At 41.4% G+C, this 22136-nt stretch overlaps 1 protein-coding gene across 2 annotated transcripts in view; it reads left to right on the top strand.

Annotated features, from left to right (window-relative positions):
* LOC137429716 (SHC-transforming protein 1) overlaps positions 1-22136 on the top strand; it is a 169865-nt gene that overhangs the window by 118266 nt on the left and 29463 nt on the right. For both annotated transcript variants that reach the window (XM_068119889.2, XM_068119888.2), the window contains exons 7-10: positions 11264-11317; positions 11452-11503; positions 11799-11925; positions 14149-14296. In XM_068119889.2, the coding sequence (XP_067975990.1) occupies positions 11264-11317; positions 11452-11503; positions 11799-11925; positions 14149-14296 (381 nt within the window). The remainder of the gene's footprint in view (positions 1-11263; positions 11318-11451; positions 11504-11798; positions 11926-14148; positions 14297-22136) is intronic.

The raw sequence follows: 22136 nt of genomic DNA, 5'->3' as shown, positions 1-22136 counted from the left end.
GCGAATATCAGGGATAATCCTGCAAATGGCAAGGCAAATCCCACGATTATCAGGCGATAATCCCAGAAATGGCGAGGCAAATCCTGTGAATGTCGATGAAAATCCGTGAATGCTTGCCGTGCCAGTTTCAATGGGGAAAAGGGAGACAGCTGATTGCACTCGGAGATACTGTGGAGTGTTTTCATTCTGTACAGTAACTCGTGGGGATGACGTGTTATGTAGCTTGTGGAGCATTCCGCGAAGCTCTCGATTATAGTGCTGCTAAAATTAGCGGCCGCGAAAGCCATGAAAACGCAAAGCACACAGCAGTGAATGTATAAGCAGGTCATGCTCGTGGCTCGTAGAAGATGTTTTGTTGTGTATGCCCACCTGCTTTATGCATGGCTGGTGAAAGATGGGTTTTATAAATGTGTCAAGCCAGCAGCTCGTGAATATTTTTTTTTGCACTTCTGAAAAACCACGAATTTATGAAACACGGCCACGAATAGAAAAAAAAACCGCGAATACGCGGGACACTTTTCAGCGAATAGAGAAACAGGTCACGTTTTATCAACTGTGAATAGCAGAACTGCAAATAGCGGGGTCCGACTGTGCAGATATTTAGATCGGCATGCTGGTGTTTTCCATCAGAACTCCTGGCTCATGATGTAGGGACCCCATGTTAAAGTCCCATATATACCATATGTGTTTGTCCATTGTCTACTCATGTCCTTGTAATTCATGTGAAAATACACTGTTGTCTGCTAGTTTTTGTCCTAATTGAGATGCATGTCCATGCATCTACATGAGCCTTAGATTAATATAAACTTTGGAACAAAGCGTAACAGCTTTAAGAAAATGGCAAACCTATGAATCAAACGGACAAGTGCGGGTTCTGCAAAGTCAAAACGAGAGCACTGTCACCTTCTCTCGGGATACAAAGCACTAATGTCAGAACAACTATACACACAAAGGCGTAATAACATGTGCAGAGCAATCCCTTGGCATGTCTGCAAAAACTTCAATATCCCAGTCCCTGAAAAGTCTGAGAAGCATGACCCAGGAGAAAATTGATAATGAACATATAACACTCACATGGCATGAACATTCCTTCAAGTGTGAAGATTAAAAACGAGGCAGTATGACCAGATATAGTACCCAGGAATAACATAAAACTAGAACTGCGAGCATGCAGTCTGAATCTGCTACACACATGGAACCCTATTCCTACGTTTTCTGGGAAAATGGAGCCCAGATCCATCATCAGCAGGGACAAGTATGTGAAGCATCATTCAACAATCCATACATTGGATCAAAACTTAGACAGAGAGCCATTCAGTTATGTTATCCACTTTGATAAAGGTCAATTTTAGAGGCCATTTTACATCAGGGACGGTCATTTATATTCATAGAATTGTGATATATAAAACCTACATCATCAATCCACACTGCCACACATCAACAGTAAAGCCTAACTGAAGGGGCATTCAATGATGTTATCCGATTTGGTGGGAGTCAAATTTTAAGGGGAATTTTACCCCAGAGACTGCGACCACCCAGGTGTGCTAGGTTTATCACAGAGAATGCAACAAAACCCTAAAAAGCTTATAAAACATCAAAGTATTCCCAATTTTGTTGCAGTTAAGTCTTAGACAGCACGTGCGACTGCTAAAAATGTTATCAGATGTCGAATAAAATTATTTTAAGTTGGTGTTCCAAGCCTTAGAAGAATTGCATTTGCCTGCTTTAGGCGATGCTAATGGGGATGGACATTTTGGCTCATAAAATGCACAAGTGGGACAGACGCTCATCTCCCATGGAAGGCAGTCATAGTCGGGGTGCATTAGGTGATAAAGTTGATTTTCAGTTTCATTTGACGAAAAATTATTATCACGAGCGCAATGCTGGTGCATGACCGACAGGTGATACAGTTCGAAGCGCGCGACACATTCTTCTGACACATCCTTTATTTAGGCAGTGTATATGCAACAAACCGCTGTCTTGATCGCTTCCGAAAATAAAAAGAACCCGGGTTATGTACATGAAGCAAAAACATGCACACTGCTTATGTGCATACTATATATAATGCATTATGCTTTTCTAGCTTGGATAATTACCTCCGCCACCCAAGGTGGACAGAGGTTTTGAATTCACTGTTGTTACTTGCGAAAATCGAAGATTTGTGAAGTATATTGCTTGGTGTTGTGCGTTATTACTTGGCAATTTCTTTTTTTTTGACTATGTTGATCACTCCGGTTTGTGTGTGTGTATTTGTGTGTTTGTTTGTTTGTTTGTGTGTTTCTCTGTCCGCTCACTTATGCTTGCCTACGGGTCACAATTTTAAACCAATCTTTTTCAAAGGTCAACATAGGCCAAAGGTCAACCACTTTTTTTTAATTTCTAAAATCCTCAATTTTCATCCGATTGACTTGAAATTTGAATAAGATTTACATATCGGTTAACTGAATTCAACCACCAACTATTTTTGAGATCAACATAGGCCAAAAGGTCAACAACCTTTTCATATTTCTGAAATCCTCAATTTTCATCCGATTCACTTGAAATTTGAATAGGATTTACATATCAGCTAACTGAGTTCAACCACCAACTATTTTTGAGATCAACATAGGTCACAAGGTCAACATAGGCCAAAGGTCAACCACTTTTTTCTAATTTCTAAAATCCTCAATTTTCATCCGAATGACTTGAAATTTGAATTATATTTTCATATCAGCTGACTAAATTCAACCACCAACTATTTTTGAGATCAGCATAGGCCAAAAGGTCAACATAGGCCGAATTTCTAAAATTTTCAATTTTCATCCGATTAACTTGAAATTTGAAGAGGATTGCATATCAGATCAGTAAATTCAACCACCAATTGCTTTTATGGTCAACATAGGCCAAAGGTCAACAACCTATTTTAGGGATTTCACAAGTATTGTGCTATGCACAACATATTTCTTGTTTGTTTGTTTGTCTATGAGCAGGATATCTCAAAACGTTATGGACGGATTTGGACGAAAACTTGGTGGTTGGGTGTGTGACAGGACAAGTTGATTAGATTTTTGTGAAGATTCAGATCTGGATACCATAATTTTTTCAGTGATTCTTCATCATTGAGAGACAGAACCAAAAACAATATACACAACAAACAACAACAGGCATTTTAAGGCCATTTTCCCTGCAAGAGCGGGGGTTAGCCTTGCGGTACCCATGACAATCTTCTCCAAATTGTCATGGATTCTATTTTTGAGGCAATGTTTTTATGGCTGGATGCCCTTCCTGACGCCAACCCTTTGAGTCGCCTCTTACGACATGCAGGGATACGGTGTACCTATTCTAAACCGGGGTACACACCGGTAAGGACCAAAAACAATATAAAACCCACCTTTTAGAGGCCATTTTTGCGGGGGTTGGCCTTTTTCGGGGACCGTGGTTGTTGTTGTTTTTCCGTCCCCTTTTTGAAGCAATGTTTTACGGCCAGATGCCCTTCCTGCCGCCAACCCTTTTTGTCGCCTTTTACGACAAACAGGGAATTACCAGTGAACTGGTACTCAATTAGCCGACCTCGGAAGGATGACAGGCTGAGTCAACCCCCCTGGCGTTAATTCAGCGATCGACCGGGATTCGAACCCAGGATTCTAGGATCCTAAGCCGGCACCCTAGCCGCTAGCCCAACACCAGGGTCTGTATTGGATGCATCAGCAGGGTGATGCAGGGTGATGCAGGGTGATGCAGGTGATGCATCAGCAAGCAGGGTGATGGATGCATCAATATGTGCACCATCCATCAGGCCTTCTCAGTCGATTCCAGAAAGACTTGGGCCAGAATTGTTATCCCCTGCTGACCAAAAACAATATATTGCATGATATTTCAAAACCTTGTGGATGGATTATGACAAAACTAGGTGGAGTAGTTGCTAATATGACAAGAACAAGCCAATTACATTTTGGTTCAGGTCTGGGTGCAAATCCGGCCCATCAGTGGTATACAAACTTTAACCTGTTCAACGTGGTGGAGGTATGCACTATAAAGAGTGCCGTTCTAGTTCCAATTGCACTGGCCCATATGCTGACACCAGAGGCTTGAAGCCTGGGGCCTATACATACTATGGCCTACACAAAGCCCATGATACTTTTCAGCACCAAACTTTCGCTATTTGGTGATCCTTATAAGTCACCTAGGTTGTTTTACACTGAACAGAAAACGTGTATGGCAGGCACAGCAATTGTGAATCTGAGACTTCCGAAAATGTCTGAGGCTTACCAAAATGGTGGACCCATTATTTTTTTATGGCATCAGGTCAGCTGTCCAATCAATGGGTATAGAACGCATCCACATGCATACAAATACTTGCTCCACTAATATATACATTTTATGTGATATTCATGTAATTACATGTTATGGCAATAAATTGATAAAAAGGGCTCCATTTGTTTTTGTGCATCGACGTCATGAATCATTATGCCTAGTTTCAAAGTGATCTGTTGAGCCGCCTGGGAGGAGTAGGGAAAAATGAACAATTGTTAATGCACCCACTGCTTGACTGACTGACAGAAGGACATCATTATGGTTTGAAGAGCTCGTACACCAGATAAAATATACGGCATCCATAAACAATCTACACATCACGGTAATGCCTCGCTCAAGGGGTATTCAATGAGGCCTATACATACCAATTTGATGAAATCCAATTTGATATTATCCTATTTGATAAAAGTAAAACTTTGGAGGCCATTTTACCTTGAAACGTGAACCTATGTGTGACATTGGGTACTTTGGAGGACAACACCCACTTAAGGAGATTTCAACCTTTCCGAAATGTGTGATTTGTCTAATTAATTGTGCCTTAAGGCCCTTTGTGTGTCAAATACATTTGCAAAACCAGGAAATTACTGAGGAAACATGGACGGGATGATTTAAAGAACGAGTTATTGGAGGTAAGGGGAGAAGCTGAAGGAAAGGCCATTTTCTGGCAGGGCCAATGTGGGTGAAAAGGCACGGTGTCTTTACATAGAGAGGGATGGAGAAAGGAAAGGACATCGTCACCTCAGTTTCAAGTGTTCTTGAATTGCCAACTGCTGGTGATTCATCATGTCTTATCCTCATTTTGGCCAATTGTTGGGGCCTGTTTTCTCACATCGCACCCAAATATCTCGACTTGTTAAAGATACCACAAGAGCTTTAGTTTCCCTCGTAATGTGGATGAGACAGCCAGCTTAATGCCACTTCTGAAGATTGTCTCAACCCGCTGATAAACGAACACAAATCATTCAGTAGGTTAGATGGCCTAAGTATATTAATACCATTTAAAACACTGAAGTCCAATTCAAATATCGAGTGAATCAAATATTAGACAAGTGGAAAATGAAATCCAATTGGTGCAAGATGACAAGTTTGGATGATAATCAAAATAAAGACCAGTTACTGCATTGTAGTTACACGAAGGAAGCTGGACATTAACAATTCACACACATACACACATACACACACACATACATAAACACACATGCACACACACACACACACATATATATATATATATACACATATATATATATATAGATACAGTCATGTGAAAAAGTCAGTATGTAAAGTTTTGACTTTTTCAACATATTTCAACATACAGCTATTTGATCTTCATTTCAACAATATTGATAGATAAAGGTGATATAATATAACAAATATCATGAAACATTTACATTTTGTAGTCCATTGTATAATTTAAATTAATATCAATGCAAATTTCGCATGTGGAAAAAGTAAGTACACCCTTGGCTCTAATAGGTGGTATTGCCCCCTTTGGGAGAAACAACCTCAAGTAGGCATTTCTTATAACTGTCTACCGGTCTTCTGACATCGACTGGGAGAATTTTTTTCCCACTCCTCCATGCAGAATTCTTTCAGCTGTGCGATGTTTGAGGGGTTTCTTGCATGCACAGCTCGTTTCAAATCCCCCCACAACATCTCGAATGGATTTAGATCCGGGCTTTGATTTGGCCATTCCAGAACCATCCATTTCTTTCTTTTCAGCCATTCCTTGGTGGATTTACTGGTATGTTTAGGAACATTGTCATGTTGCAAGGTCCACCTTCGGTTGAGATTCAACTTTCTGACAGATGGCCTCACAATATCCTCAAGCACCCTCTGGTACAATGAAGAATTCATAGTGGATTCTATGATGGTGAGCTGCCCAGGCCCTGATGCCGCAAAGCTGCCCCAAACCATAATATTTCCACCATCATGCTTTACAGTTGGTATGAGGTTCTTGTGGTCAAATGCTGTCTTTGGTTTTCGCCAAACATGTCTTCTGGTACTGTGGCCAAATAGCTCTACCTTTGACTCATCTGTCCAGAGCACATTGTTGCAGAAGTGCTGGTCTTTGCCTCGGTGTTCAATGGCAAACTTTAGTCTTGCCCTAATGTTCTTTCTGGACAGCAAAGGTTTCCTCCTGGCACACCTCCCATGTAGATCAAATTTGTGCAGCCTCTTTCTAATGGTAGACTCGTGCACTTTGACATCAACAGTGGCAAGAGGTACCTGTAGGTCCTGTGATGACATTCTGGGGGTTCTTAGAGACTTCTTTCAGCATTTTGCGGTCTGCTCTTGGGCTGAACTTGCTGTTGCGGCCTGGCCTGAACAAGTTGGCAGTTGTTTGGAATCTTCTCCACTTGTAGATGATCTTCCGTACAGTCGAATGATTGATTTCAAATTGTTTGGCGATCTTTTTAAATCCCTTCCCAGACTTGTAGGCATCTATAACCTTCTTTCTGAAGGCCTCAGAGAGCTCTTTTGATCTAGGCATGGTGACGCCGCACACTTCAACAAGAAAGAGCAAACCAAACGAAATGTCTGAGGTTTAAATAAGACAGGTTCCTCCAAGATCCTCTCTAACGATGTTCTAATTATTTGCACCTGAGCTGGTGCACCTGATTCTAATTTTAGGTATTTGAAGTAGTGATAAATGTCGGGGTGTACTTACTTTTTCCACATGCGAAATTTGCATTTATGTTTATTTAAATTATACAATGGACTACAAAATGTAAATGTTTCATGATATTTGTTATATTATATCACCTTTATCTGTCAATATTGTTGAAATGAAGATCAAATAGCTGTATGTTGAAATATGTTGAAAAAGTCAAAACTTTACATGGGGTGTACTTACTTTTTCACGTGACTGTATATGTATGATATATATATATATATATATATATATATATATATATATATATATATATATATATATATATATATATATATATATATATATATATATATACATACACATGAACATATAAACGCACCAATACAAACACACTTGTAATACAAACGCATATGTAATATAAAAGCTATTTTATATTTTATTTGAAGTTATAACCTTAACCTATAAGCAAATGACTGGTTTTCCAACTGCTCGAATCATCAGCTGGGCACCGTTTTTCATCGAGCTTTCGATTCCTTTCAGCCCAGAGCCTCTCAAAACGGCGGATCCACAACCCTGACTGCAGGTCCACATAAGTAGATTACTCAACATCAATGGACCCACAACCTCAAAGTTGTGTCCAGACAGTTAGTCAACACAGCAATGCAATATCCTTATTCAAACTTATATAATTACTACTTTTATTTAAAGTATTAGCACAAACTAATAACTTGATCATAAATTACTTTATACTAGCAACTTTACCCGCCCTATGGGCGGGGCTTCAATTGGGTGGCCCAAATGAAAAGGCAAAATATCAGAAATTGAAAGCTTTTTAAAATTTTAAACGATTCATATAAACATCCGTTAAATCATATCACATGCAAATCATCAAAATCTAAACAGTATTTGTAGAATTTCAATAAAAGCCACATCACTGTTCATATCGGTAAATATTATTCCATCGTGTTTGGAAAAACTGGAAAATTGGAAAATTAAAAAAATTGTGGAAATTGGAAAAATTCGAAAAAAAATTGGAAAAACAATATAGCCTATTTTACTCCAAGGGGTCCCAGGATTACCCACCCAAAATTTCGTTGCGATCGGTTCAGCCATTTTTGCGGTACCTGGGAACAGACGGACAGACGGACATTTGGTGAATTATAGTAAGATAACAATATAGTAAGCGATAAATACTCCACCCGACAGACACGTCCATTACACAGCACATCCATCCAACCATCGACTCAAACTGCCATTTAAATATTCACACTGTCATCCACCACCGATTCCACCACGCTGCACTGCATATCCTAGCAACCACCAACCAATCACATTAATGCTAACTTATAAAACAATATATTAGTTTTTACCGAAATACCTCCTTATTTAAAACTTGTATCAAATGCAATGCAATAGGAACCTGTTTATATGAAAACCAACCAAACTTCAACAAAAGGTGACGATGGAGTCCAAAGACATTCTCACATGACCTGATCAAACAATCAGCCAAATATCCTCTATTTAACATGATGGAAAATACCATCTCAGCGCGTTCCACAAAATCATCCTTCACTGAACAAATTCTTGCAAATCGAAGTAACTGAGATGAGAAGACATTGTAACCCATTTTAATTGGTACATTGCGACCTGGAAAGATGTACAAGACTATAGGGAAACTAAAATCATCAACTTTATGATACACACTTGTACTAAAGCAATTCTGTCCAACTTTAACACGTCCAGATATGCAGCAACTGTACAATCATTCCCACTCTTGTTTGCAGTCAGACTATCTGGATAAATCTTGTAAAGTAGCCGATCAAAAAAGTTATAGTTAACCACACAAATATCATCAATATAACAACATGTATAGTTAACCACACAAATATCATCTCTGTAATGATACGTATGAGACAATGTTTTAGCTAGTCCGAATTTTTTCTCCTTCATCAGTTTTTGCATTAAAGAAAATTCACAGAAAATAAGAAAAATGTCCGCTCGTAGGGGGCTGCAATTCCCACCCATGGGAATACTTTTAGCGTGTTGAAACATTATCCCACAAAAGGACACAAAAGTATTAAATAAAATAAAATTAACAGGAATCCTCAAAATTCTGCTTATCAAAACAATGAAAACTTCAGTATTTGTTTTTTTTAGAAAAGAATGCTCCATCAAACCTGACACATAAAAACTTATAAAATGAGCTAAAAACCTTGTCAATTACTTTGAAGAGTGAATCCCTTACTAGTGCTAAATCCAAATTTGTATATAAAGTTTAAAAATCAAAAACCTCAACTGACTGGATATTGAGGCATCTAATCCTATCCAAGAACTCCAAAGTAGAATTAATGCTCCAGAAATTGTTAACATCAGAATTCTTCTCAATTGCCAAACAATATTTCCTAAACTGTTCCCTAACAACTTGTAAGCCTGAGTTAAAGATAACCGATAACTGTTTGGTGGTACATTGCCTGACACCAGCTATAAACCTATACTTGTACGGGTTCTTAAGAAGTTTGGGGATCCAGAAAAGCCGAGGAATACAAAGATTTACCTCTTTACATTTAATACTGAAATTATGAATTAAAACTTCCTTATGCTCAGAGATAATATCCTGGAGCGACTTATGATAAGGAACATTTGTGCTATTTCCTATACGAGTGAAAGTAACCGTATCGATGCCTAACTCTCTTAATAAAACCTCCATATAAAACTTTTTACAAACCACAACAAAATTATTGGCAGCCTTCTCTGCTGGAGCTATGACGTATCGATCATGCAGATCCTGAACATCTTTACGAACACTCGGCTTGTTCAACACTGGTTTAGACCGACCTAGTGAAAGCAAGGCCCGACTACTAAAACACTTAATCCTATTTTACAGGACTTCCACAACTCTGTTAATCCATGCATTGAAACTGTTTACAGATAACTTAAACTTGGAGCACATTTTGTTAACACAATTAGAGACAGAATCTACAATTGAAGACCTAATGCAGCTCCAAGGTTGAGTTACTGGTTCCCTATATTTGGCTCCCATTTTCATCAGATCCCTAATTTCATTCTTACTAATAATATTCAAATACCCAGAAACTACGTGTGCACAAGGAACATACAAAAAAGGGGAAGACGAACATGCACAGTTTCCAAAATGTCATTTACCATATCTATACTAAGAGGTTTAAGAAACTTACTGTAATTGAATAAGGATTTTTTTTTTGTATACAAGATCGAGGCTCGTGTAAGAGCTAACATAATCACAAAAAGACAAACCGACACATAAAACACAAGATAAAGGGAGTGGGAGACAAGATGGAGAGAGAGAAGGAAGCACACAAGTACAACATTTGAGAGCAGGGACATCGGGAGATCTGCGGGAGGGAGAGGGCTTGGGGGGAGGAGGCACGGGAATGGGTGGGGGGTGGGAGAGGTATAAAACACATGGACACTGCTAGGACTTCCAGGAAAGAAGCCGGAATTTCAAAAAAGTGGATCTGGGATGAATTAACGGGGGTAGAAAAGATCAAGGTTTTGGATGGGGGAAGATAAAAGATGGTGGTGAACAGCTGTTTTAAAGACCTGGAGGGAGGAGTGGGATTGAATAGAATGAGGGAATTTGTTCCAGAGGTGGGAGAAAAGAGGAATGAAAGAGTGAAGGTGAGCAGAAAGTCTTGATTTTGGCAGTTTAACCATAAGAGGGTTGCAGGCAGATCTTGTGCGACCTGTAGGAATACTTTGGGGACAGTGCACAGACAGGTCTGGGGCAGCTAGGCCGGAGAGATGTCGGTAGAAGACATCACGTAGGGACCGACACCTAGCGATTGTCCTATGGTCTTAGTGAAGGTGAAATAAACCTTCAATGGGGCTCGCTCCCTAACTTTATCAGGTGATAAATTCTCTATACTAGTATCCCTAAAAATAGAATAAAGTGGAAGCTTATCCACCTGTTTACGATAAAAATCACAAATTAAGAACTCGTGTATCCCATCAACTTTTGGAGGAGACTTCTTTGTAAGAACCCTGCTACAAAAAGCTTCAATCAAAAACGAACACGTCATATGAACCTGCTAAACTCCAGAGAATATTAGCTTCGTCTTGCTTGGAACAAGACCTCAGCAGAACATAAAAATCATGAAAAATCTTTCCTTCATAAAAATCTTTAAGTTCATCAATTATCTCTGAAATTTCCATTTTTGGAGCTATACGACCCCGACTACGACTCCCATGCCCTCTGGGTCTCCTTCTGATTGGATTACTAAATTCTACCTTATTACTAATTTTAAATTCTAAATTACGAATTCTAAATTAGTAAATTCTACCTCCTAACACATCTTTGTTTCCCTTCATCTGCAGATCATTGCCAACCACCACATGCAGTCCATATCTTTTGCTTCTGGAGGTGACCAGGTAATTTGACCTTTGTACTAACCTGAATGCAAGTCTTCGTCCGTGTTCATAACGCCGATTACCTTTGTTCAGAGGGGTATTGATAAGTTGATTGTGAGGTAACAGTCTGCATTGGTCTGAACTTTTATTGACAGGAGATGACAGATTTTGTGGCGTACGTTGCCAAGGATCCGGTAAATCACAGAGGTAAGGGTTCCTGTGACACCTCTCGAAAGACACGGACTTTTAAAAACAAATTGCTTTTGGAATGTGATGGGAGATGCTTTTTAAAGCTTGATTTGATATCAATTGATCTAAAGAGGACGATGGGCTTTTTCTTGAAACTGCTCTCTCAGTGATGAGAATGTGCTCAATGCCCTCGGCTATCGGGACTGTTTTGTCGGACAACTTGTAATATTTAAGTCCTTTAGGGGAATAAGCTACATGAAAGGTTATTTGTACTTGTGGTCTTGCATTATGGACTTTTACCCCAACCCCGTAGCATGCCACATTCTGGAGTGTGAGGAGGGTAAGGCACAGGATGTTATCTGCACTATTGGGCAGGCCTTTGAGCTTCGCTTCAAGCAGTACCTGGGCGGCCCACCTCGTGCAACACCGTTCTCTGACAGGTACGTAAGTCGACATTGTTTTTGTTTTGTCTTTATTTATTTCCCAGGCTCTTACCTGGCCATTAATTGTTTTGATCAATCTAACTCGTAGACATTAACAGGTACAGCTTTTGAACATGGCAAAGTAGTTCCGTATTATTGCTTTGAAATGTGATGCCAATTTGCCCTTTTTCAACTAATTGTGTAAAGGAGTATGATACCTTGAGCACAGTAGAAGGCCATCGGGCAAGTGATCATACTATTCGTAGAGCATCGGGACAAATACAAGTCGTGATAATTTCTGACCAAGACCAAAGTCTGTACAGATCTCCACTCCATCGCAGCGTGTTATATGGATTGAATGAATGAATGAATGATCGTTTTAAGGCCATTTTCTCTGCTAGAGCGGGGGTTAGCCTTGCGGGCCGCATGACAATCATGGTTCCCTGTTTGAGGCAATGTTTTTATGGCCGGATGCCCTTCCTGACGCCAACCCTTGGTCACGCTCTTACGATGCGCAGGGATACAGTGTACCTATTCTAAATCTGGGTACACACCGTGATCATTCATCCCAGCAAGCTGGTACTCAATTTGCCGACCTCAGAAGGATGACAGGCTGAGTCAATCCCCCTGGCGTTAATTCAGCGATCGACCGGGATTCGAACCCAGGATCCTAGGATCCCAAGCCGGCACCCTAACCGCTAAGCCAACGCCAGGCTATGGATTATGGATTATGGATTATGGTAGGAATTTGGAATTTTGCCAGGATCTACTCTTGGGACTGACCAGAACACAATGGCCGACTCTTGTGACAGATCTGGGATCTTTACGACAACTAGCAAAGGCCATGTAAACGGGACCCCAGCTCCACACCCATCTGAAAGATGCAACGGCCTGCCTGCAAATCACCGGGGTGGCAATTTATAGTCAGGAACAGCAATTAATCCCAGACTAGTCGGCTAAAAGGCACGTACGCTTACTCTAAGCTGTCCTTCCCTAACATCTGGCATAATAGTGCAAGGAAATTTAAGAACAGGATAATGCCATGCAGCCCATCATGTCTGTATCGCATTCCCACTGCAACCCCACCACCCACCCCGCACCACCCCACGAGTTCAAAAAGTCACAGACAGAGACAGATGCACAAGTTATGCATATTTGAATGGAAGCCAAAATGAGTAGGTGGGAGGAGGACAAATTAGCCAAGGAGGAGTAGAATCTCCTCACACTGCACGAACAAACACAGGGTTGATGCGCACCCAAAAGGCATATTCAATGCAAGTTTTTGGAAAACAGTTTGAGGCCAACCCCACAAGGAAGGCAGGATTAATTGGGGTCTTTAAAGAATTGGTAGTACAGTAGTCGTGGTTCTCGAAAATCGTTTCCAAAATTTGAGATTGAACTTGGTAACAAAGAGAAGACATTAATAGCTTGCTAATTATACCAACATGGGTTAGCAGGATAGCCGAGAGGTATGCATACTCACCTTTGAGCTATCTAGCCTGCTTTCGAATGTCAGCCCAGGTATAAACTGTCACCTGGTTTTCACAGGCAGGGTGAGGTGTCTGTGTGTGTACCATCCCTTGGATTGACTTTATCTGGGCATCCAGTCTGCCAGCATTATTTTATGGATGTTAAAGATTCCACGGTGCCCTTCCCGAAGAGTAGACAAGCGATGACCAGCTCCATAAAAAATACAAATACCTGCCCTGACTGATTGCTGGGGATGCCATGGCAAATTTGCCAGGAAGAATGGGAGAAACTCCCCAAATCTCGATGTGCAAGGCTGATACAGAGATTCCCAATAAGATATGAGGCTGTAATCGCTGCCAAAGGCCCTTCTATGAAGTAATGACTCAGGGGGGTGAATACTTATGTAAATTAGATATTTCCGTATTTCATTTTTAACTATTTTGTAAAAAAAATTCTCAATTTTTTTTTCCCACTTTGACATGGGGTATTGTGTCTCGATCAGTGACAAAAAATCTCAATTAAAGACATTTTAAATTCAGGCTGTAACACAACAAAATGCGAAAAAGTCAAGGGGTGTGTCTAATTTCTGAAGATGCTGCATCTGCATGTCCATTTTGCTGCTTTATGAGCAGACAATCACAGAGTGAAGATTTTAAACCAGTTTTGGCTCGCATTGTCTTTGATGTGCGGAAAATATTCACTGAATATTTGAAAAACACTGGTCTGAAGTCAAGGTACCAAAGATAAAATCAGACATGTTTATTTTAACAGAGGCACAGGTCGCTCCTGGTTTGAGGATGATGAAAAGGTCGACCATGATTATTATAACTCCTTGCCATCCAAGGAAGCACCACCAGGCGGGCTTGTGGACCTACGGCTTCTGGAAGGACCACCTCATTGCGGGCTCGACCCTACAAATGTAAGCAAAACGAACCGGGGTGCAACATTCACCAACACGAAAGAAAACTTTTCTTCAAACTTTGTTGTTGATGCTTCCTTGTCACGTGACTTGATGGGGCTTTGCCCCAGGTTTTCGTACAACTCTTGCTGTCGCAGTGCCAGTGGAGTTCCACACTTGCATCAAACCTTTGTTCTGATCTGTTTGTCTAAGGCTCTTATATTTTGTCTAAGGATACGATATGCAAATATATTTTTCAAGCATTACTTTCTGAAGTAATAATTTTAGGTGTACCAGCTGAGCTGCTGATTACTAGACCACCAGTTCTTACTGGTTCATTTAGTTATGCATTCATTCGTTTAAATGAGCTTTTTATCCCCGCCCCCAAAGGTAGATGGAAGTTGTGTTTTCACCCTGTCTGTCTTTTTGTTTGTCTATGAGCAGGATATTTCCTAACATTATGGACAGATTTGACCAAATTTTTTGGACATGCAGGTTGGGTATGTGACAAAGACGAATTATTTAGATTTTGGTGAAAATCCGGATCTGGATCCGAATCCGAGAATTTTTAAGCGATTCTTCACTATCGAGAGAGGGGGCCAAAAACGATAATATAGCATAATATCTCAAAACATTGTGGACGGATTCGGACGAAACGTGGTGGACAGGTTGGGTATGTGATACAGGTGAATTGGTTCAATTTTGCTGAAGATCCAAATCCGGAACCGAATACAACAACAACACAACAGGCATTTTAAGGCCATTTTCCCTGCTAGAGTGGGGGTTAGCCTTGCGGTCCCCATGACAATGTTCTCCATTTTGCCCTATTTTCTGCATCGCTCCTTGTTAACCCCCTTGCCCGCATTTCTTCTTCCACCATATTTAGCCAAGTCTTTCTCGGTCTTCCCCGTCCTCTACTTCCTTCTACATTCATTTCCATCACTCTTCTCAACCAGTCACTTTCATCCTTCCTCAACACATGACCAAACCATCTCAACCTGTTTCTCTTCGCAGCATCAATCACAGGCTCTATTCCCATCATGTTTCGCAATTCATCATTTGTCTTCCTCTCTCTCAACGATACTCCGCACATCCACCGAACCATTCGTATTTCCATCCTTTCCAGCCTTCGTTGCTGCTCTACGTTCATTACCCATGTCTCGCTCCCATAAATCATAACACTTCTCACATGTGCAGCACACACCTTTCCCTTCAGCTTCAAGGACACTCCCCTCCTCGTCAGCACGCCACTCAGTTCCCGAAACTTCTTCCATGCACATCTCACTCTAGCAACCGTTGCCGAGACTGATCCACCTTCTCAATTCAGCATGTCCGGAACCGAATACGATAAAAAAATTTTAAAAGTGATTCGGTGAAGGTGCCAAAATGATATGTAGCATGATATTTCAAGTAGTTGTGGACGAGTTATGACTAAACTTGGGGGATGAGTTGGTTAGGTGACAAAAACAAACTGATTAGATTTTGGTTCAGGTGCGAATCCAGATCCAGCCTATCAGTGGGATACAAAACATAAACTGTTCAGGCTGGTGGAGGTATGCGCTCTACCAAGTGCCATTCTAGTTTCCTTTGTAATAATTTGCTTATGTTGCTTTGTCACAGTACATAAAATTGCAACATAATTAGGAACTTTCTTCCCACTCTTTTTTCACTCCCCTAACAACTCCAATATCTCCAGAGAGCCTTCTATAATTTCCTTTTCCCAATTTTTAATTTTCTCGTTTTAGTCCCCCTCCATTTCCCTCACCTCCACCACGCGACCACCTTTATGTATCTGTAATAATGAGATAACCCCTATTAGGAGGTACTGTAGAATGTCAGAGAAAATGACATAATGTGAATTTAAAAGTAGAGCAAGTCGTCGTGCCCCTCTCCCTCCCCTATTCTCTTCCAAATATTTTAATAAAATGAAAATGATGGGGAAAAGTCTAAAACTAAAGCAAAGTCAATGGCGCACCATTGTAAATCCCCACTCTTCCCACGTAAAGCAAAGTTGAACTATGGTACAAAGTTCCACGAGGATTGACCCAATATTAAATTTTAATTGAAATTTTTCCCTTGTTGACCCCTGTGACCTTAAGTCCCCACCCCATGGGGAATGAACTTAACCTCTAGTCAAATCCAAAAAAATTGTTAAATATTTTGTGCGTCTCCCAATTTTGATTGCATGTACAAAGGTTCATTACCTCCGCTACCAAAAGTGGATGGAGGTTATGTTTTCACCCCTGTCTGTTTGTGAACAAAATACAGTAAAACATCCTCCAACGTGGTTTCCAATTTACACGCTGAACTTAATAAATGCGTCAAAACCTCCCCATCGTGAGGGTGTGCTTCGCATTTACGCGATCGTGGCTGGTGTTTTCCCAAAGATTTATATTATTCTTATTCCTTGTTACTGTACTGTACTTAACCCTTGTCCACACAAAGGAGGTCTTCTTAGGCTAAATACAAGGCTAAAAAGACTCCCCTTGTGTGGACAATGGTTAATTAATATTTAATTTAACATACGATGATACGAGTCGCCACCTGCCGTCATCGGCGATCGCAGTTCGATTTTACATTCTGGATTAATTGCGACAAAAACGGCCGGCGTTTCCCCAAAGATTTTATTCTTTTTCCTGATTACCTTGCTTAATTACTATTTATTTTATATACACGTGCAGCACGAGCTGCCACAAGTCACCATCTCCGAACCTGCCGCCATCAAGTGAGCTTACGTCGATCATTATGGCTCCCATTCCCAAAAGACCCAATTTGAACCAACCAGACAAGAAGAGAAAGAAAACAATGACCATGGAGGTCAAACTTCATATCCTGAATAAATTATCATCAGTTTCTGCTTCATCTTTGGCCAGGCAATATGGCGTGAATGAATCAACCATTAGGACGGTACGGAAGGCCGAAGATAAAATCTGTTCCAGCGTTCGTGCAGGAGCCTCGCCTCCATTGCAACATCTTACGTTAGCAGGAGAGACACCCTTGTTGAAAAAAATAGAGAAAAGTTTGAGTGTCTGGATCGAAGATCAGAACCAGAAAACTGCTCCAGTGGATGGGCCCATTATAAGAAGAAAGGCCATTAGCATCTACAATTACCTGAAGGTAATTTATACATACTGTTGCGGGGGCCGGAGGTACGAGGGGCCGCGGTGGTGAGAGCGTCAAATCCTAACCACTAGACCACACCTTATTCAATTGCGTGCCGAGCGGTTTTGCACGGTGTGGAAAGCGGCGTTACCCCACGAGATTTATGGACCTGAGTCTAGCCAAATTCAGTCCTGGATGATGCTAGGCCAATGGAGAAAAGACGTACCGAACAGGTTGGAAGTAAGAACAAAATGGACAGCCTTTTATTTGGAAGGCGCAGAGAAACAGACGAAGATTTTTTTTTTTTTTTTTTTTTTTTGGTATACAGAATCGAGGCTCGTGAAGGAGCTAAAACCATATACCTTAACCATTCTTACCTATCCTAATAAACCCCACTGGCACCTTCACACTCTGACACACACTCTCACAGGGACAAAAGACACTAGTTAAGGGCGTACCGATGTACGTGCTGGGATTCCTCGCTGGTGACCACGTGGTCTGGTGTGTGTGCACGGCTCGCAATTCGATCGTGATGTCAGGTCCGCAGGACGAACCGCCGCCTCGAAGTTGGCACGGACGAACTTAGCACAGGTAGATGAACTTCAGCGCAGGTGAGTCGTGTAGAAATGCCCACGCTTGCAGGTCAGCCGGATGGCGTAAAAGATTAGTGCAGACGCGATGGGTGTCGACCAAGAACACAAAGGCCAAACACGTGTCGAGGGAGGAACGAAAAAGCAAGCGAGGTCTCGTCGTGGGTGTGGCGACGTACCGAACGTGGTCTGGTGTGTGTGCGCGGCTCGCAATTCGATCGTGATGTCAGGTCCGCAGGACGAACCGCCGCCTCGAAGTTGGCACGGACGAACTTAGCACAGGTAGATGAACTTCAGCGCAGGTGAGTCGTGTAGAAATGCCCATGCTTGCAGGTCAGCCGGATGGCGTAAAAGATTAGTGCAGACGCGATGGGTGTCGACCAAGAACACAAAGGCCAAACACGTGTCGAGGGAGGAACGAAAAAGCAAGCGAGGTCTCGTCGTGGGTGTGGCGAAAAGGGCAAGAGCTCAGGTGTGTCCTCATGAAGTCCAAAAAGCAAGAGAATCCAGGTGTGTCCTCCATGAAGTCCCAAAAGCAAGAGAATCCATGTGTGTCCTCCGTGAAGTCCCAAAAGCAAGAGAATGACCATGCCTGCGCGTGGGCTATTATCAGAACTGGTCACGCCCTTCTAAATGTTCCAGAGCCTCCCATTGGCTGAGGCTTGTCGCATCATGCGACGGGTTCCCGGCTCGCCATTGGTCACGTGGGCCGTGCTTTTGGCCACGCCTTTCTGCACATCTGGTGTTATGGCTTCCCTTAACCAACTAAGGTTTGACATCCTGCCTAACTCAACGCATATTTGGTCTTTTTTACTACTCAATGGGAAAAGGGCTAATCTTTACATTCAATAAGACATAACTGACTAATGCAGGCTACATGTTGTTGTGCAATTGACTATAGGAGGTCTGCCTTTACGGCACAACCGCAACAATACGATGATCCGATTCGCCACCTGCGGTCGCAGTTCGATTTTACATTCTGGATTAATCGCGACAAAAACGGCCGGCATTTTCCCAAAGATTTTGATGTCCTGAAATTCGGAATTGATTACATGGAAGAAGAAGAAGTAGAAGAACTGTTAAAGTTCCATGGAGAAGAACTATCCACTGAAGAACTTGAAGAACTTGTGACCCAGATGTCTCATGAAGAAGACAATGAAGAATATGATGAAGAGCCAGAAAAGGCAGAATTAACGACCAAACTGCTGGAGGAGCTCTTCAAGGCAACAAAAACTGCCCAAGAAATTGCTGTGAGGATAGATCCTCTTGTGGAAAGAAGCCTGAATTTCATGGGCCATAGTCAGCTTTAAATCCCTGCACAGAACTTCACAGGGAGTTAAAACAGAAGGCAAAGCAAGTGCTGATAACACCATTCTTTCGACCTACTTCAACAGCTACCAGCAGCAATTCAACCCCTTCCACCAGCACTTCAAAACCATCCACTAGCAAATCATCACCCAAACCTCCAACAACCACCTCACAATAAGGTGAGTTATTTTGCAATAATACAGTACTATTATGATACTAACCCTTATTTTAATGTATATTTAATAATGCTGCACCATTCCATACAAAGAAACATGTAAAAAAAGCAAGAAAGGCTGTTTTAGGGTCAGTTTTTTGGGAGCCTGGAACATTCCAATTTCCCCATACGTTTAATGATTCCTTCAACGCGAAATCCTCCAACACGAGGTTATCCCAGAACGTATCCCCCGCGTTGGAGGAAGTTTTACTGCATCTCAAAATGTTGTGGACGGATTCGGACAAAATTTAGCAGAGATGTAGCGTATGGGACAAGGATGAAATGATTAGATTTTGGTGAAGATCCGGATTCGGATCCGGCTACTATAATTTTTTTAAGTGATTCTTAACCATTGGGAGATAGGGCCAAACACGATACATAACAGGATATCTCAAAAAGTGGTGGACGGATTTGGACGAAACTTGTTGGACATGTTGTGTGTGTGTGACAAGGAAGAATCGATTCAATTTTGGTGAAGATCCAGATCTGGGTCCAGCTAGTAAAATTTTTTTAGTGATTCTTCACCATTGAGTGATATGGCCAACCAGGCGGAGGTATGCTCTCTACTGAGTTAAGAGAATGTTTTTAAAATATTCTTGTAATTGCATTTTTTGCCATTTGATCCTTTGACCCTGTCCAAGGGGGCAGGGCCAAAAATGATACTGCTCTTGCACCTTCTTGCCATGTGGTGATCATAACTACCAAGTTTTGTGAATTTCTGCACAACCGTATAGGAAGAGATAGCATGACGAATGGACAGACGAATGGTCGGAGACTATTGCAATATTCCCCCATTTTCGTCAAAAGGCGTGGGGATAATTAAGGCAAATTAATGGTGTCTTTAACTTTGTGACCTCTTCTAATGAGGTTATGACAAGTTTTCCATCGATCCTGTCAAGCAATTTACATTATGGCTCCCAGAGCAAAATGTTTACCGTGCTGAGCCTTTTGGACTTTGGGGTGGTAGGATAACTTGGAAGTGATGTGCCATGGCCAAATTGCATGTCTCAAGTGGAAATGCAATTCCAGACATGAGGTTCAATGTTAATCTTTCAAAATAGCATTTTGGGAGGAAATGAAGACTCTTCAGACTTTCGTGAATTTAGTGACGCGCTGGAGATTGGAGGGTGCTTTCATCAAGCTTGTCATGAGTTTATATTTCCCTCCCTTGTATAGGAGTAAAACAGAGTGAGAGTGCATTTTATTCTGAGGCAGGCTTCCCATAAACTCCCACTGTGCATCCTGTAGTTTCATTTATACCGTTAGTTCTAACACATTTTTGTTTGTTGATTTGTTGGCCTTTTCTGAAATGTCGGTTGCAATGTTTATCCCCACGCTTTAAAAATAACAAGGGGGTGGCGGGCATTGTAATCGGCTCTGTATGTTCATCCGACTGTTCGTCACACTATCTCCTCCAAAATGGTTTGGCATATATTCACCAAACTTGGTAGTTATGCTCACCACAAAGCAAGAAAGTGTGAGAGCAGTATAATTGTTGGCTCCACCCGCTGGGGCGGGGTCAGAAGGTCAAATACCAAAAAATACAATTAAGGACACATTTTAAAACCTTTTTGAAACTTTATATGCAGTCAACATTTAAATATGTAACATTTTTTTATTTTTTTGACCCCCAACACCACCCCAGTTCATGCCTTTTGCCATCTTTCAACTTTACTTTAGGTGGAAAGAGTGGGGATTTCCAATGACGTGCCATCGACTTGGCTCGAGTTTTATTTCTGCTTTCATATTGAGGATAGATTTGTTGGATTTGTATACAGCACTTGTCTTAGCATGCTAAAATTTCCTTCCCACATCCTACTTTTGTGCATTAAGGTGTTGGCCTGTCATAAATGCATTGAGGTGTGGGTGTTTTTGGCATTTCAGCAAATGTTAGAAAAGAGCAACAAAAGAGTGGGAGTGAGCAGTAAGCCTGTAATACTTTGAGAGTTTAACTATTTTGTGGTTACTGGAAGACCATGTGCATCCTTGAGGAGCTGAGGAGCATCAGTGGAGTGAGAGAGAGCAGAGAGGGCAAATCCAGAGAAGAGGCGGTAAAGGAAGAGAGACCACCAACCTCTCTGAAATATCAGAGCAACAGAACTTGTGCTTCTCTATAATTGCAGAGGATGCTAACAATGTTGAGAGCCTTAGCTTCCACAGATTCTAGCAGAGATCAATGTGATATATGGCTGCTAGCCCATAGGGGAGAGCAGTACTGGACTCCATTGAACTACAGACAAAGGCCTCATAGGCTCTGAATTGTTGATTTTTCAAGGAATCACTTGTAACGATGGAGGATATGCCGAGTCTGCCGCTGGCTTTGGAGCCCTACTTTATTTGTGGATGATGGTGAGGCCACAACGTGCAATAGCCTGAACCTCTTACAGTAGCTTACCTTGGGAATAGACGTGTAGGTGGATTCGTTTGATGATCCTTCCAGGGTGAGACTAAGAGATTTGACAGGATGGAAAGGCATGTTTCATTTGTCAGACCGTATAATCAATCAGTAAAGAGTGAAACAGATACTACACGGTTGCCAGAGAAATAGAGGTCATTTATGTATCTAAGGAAGAAGACTTGGCCAAAGACACTGCCTTGGGGCATTCCAGCCTCCACTGGAAAGATTCCGTTAATGGAAACGTTTTAA

The sequence above is a fragment of the Myxine glutinosa genome, chromosome 6, assembly GCF_964187855.1.
Source record: "Myxine glutinosa chromosome 6, kmMyxGlut1.1, whole genome shotgun sequence".
In the NCBI taxonomy this organism is placed as follows: Eukaryota; Metazoa; Chordata; class Myxini; order Myxiniformes; family Myxinidae; genus Myxine; species Myxine glutinosa.
Note: the sequence above shows the minus strand (reverse complement) of the source record. Positions and strands in the feature narration are given on the sequence as shown.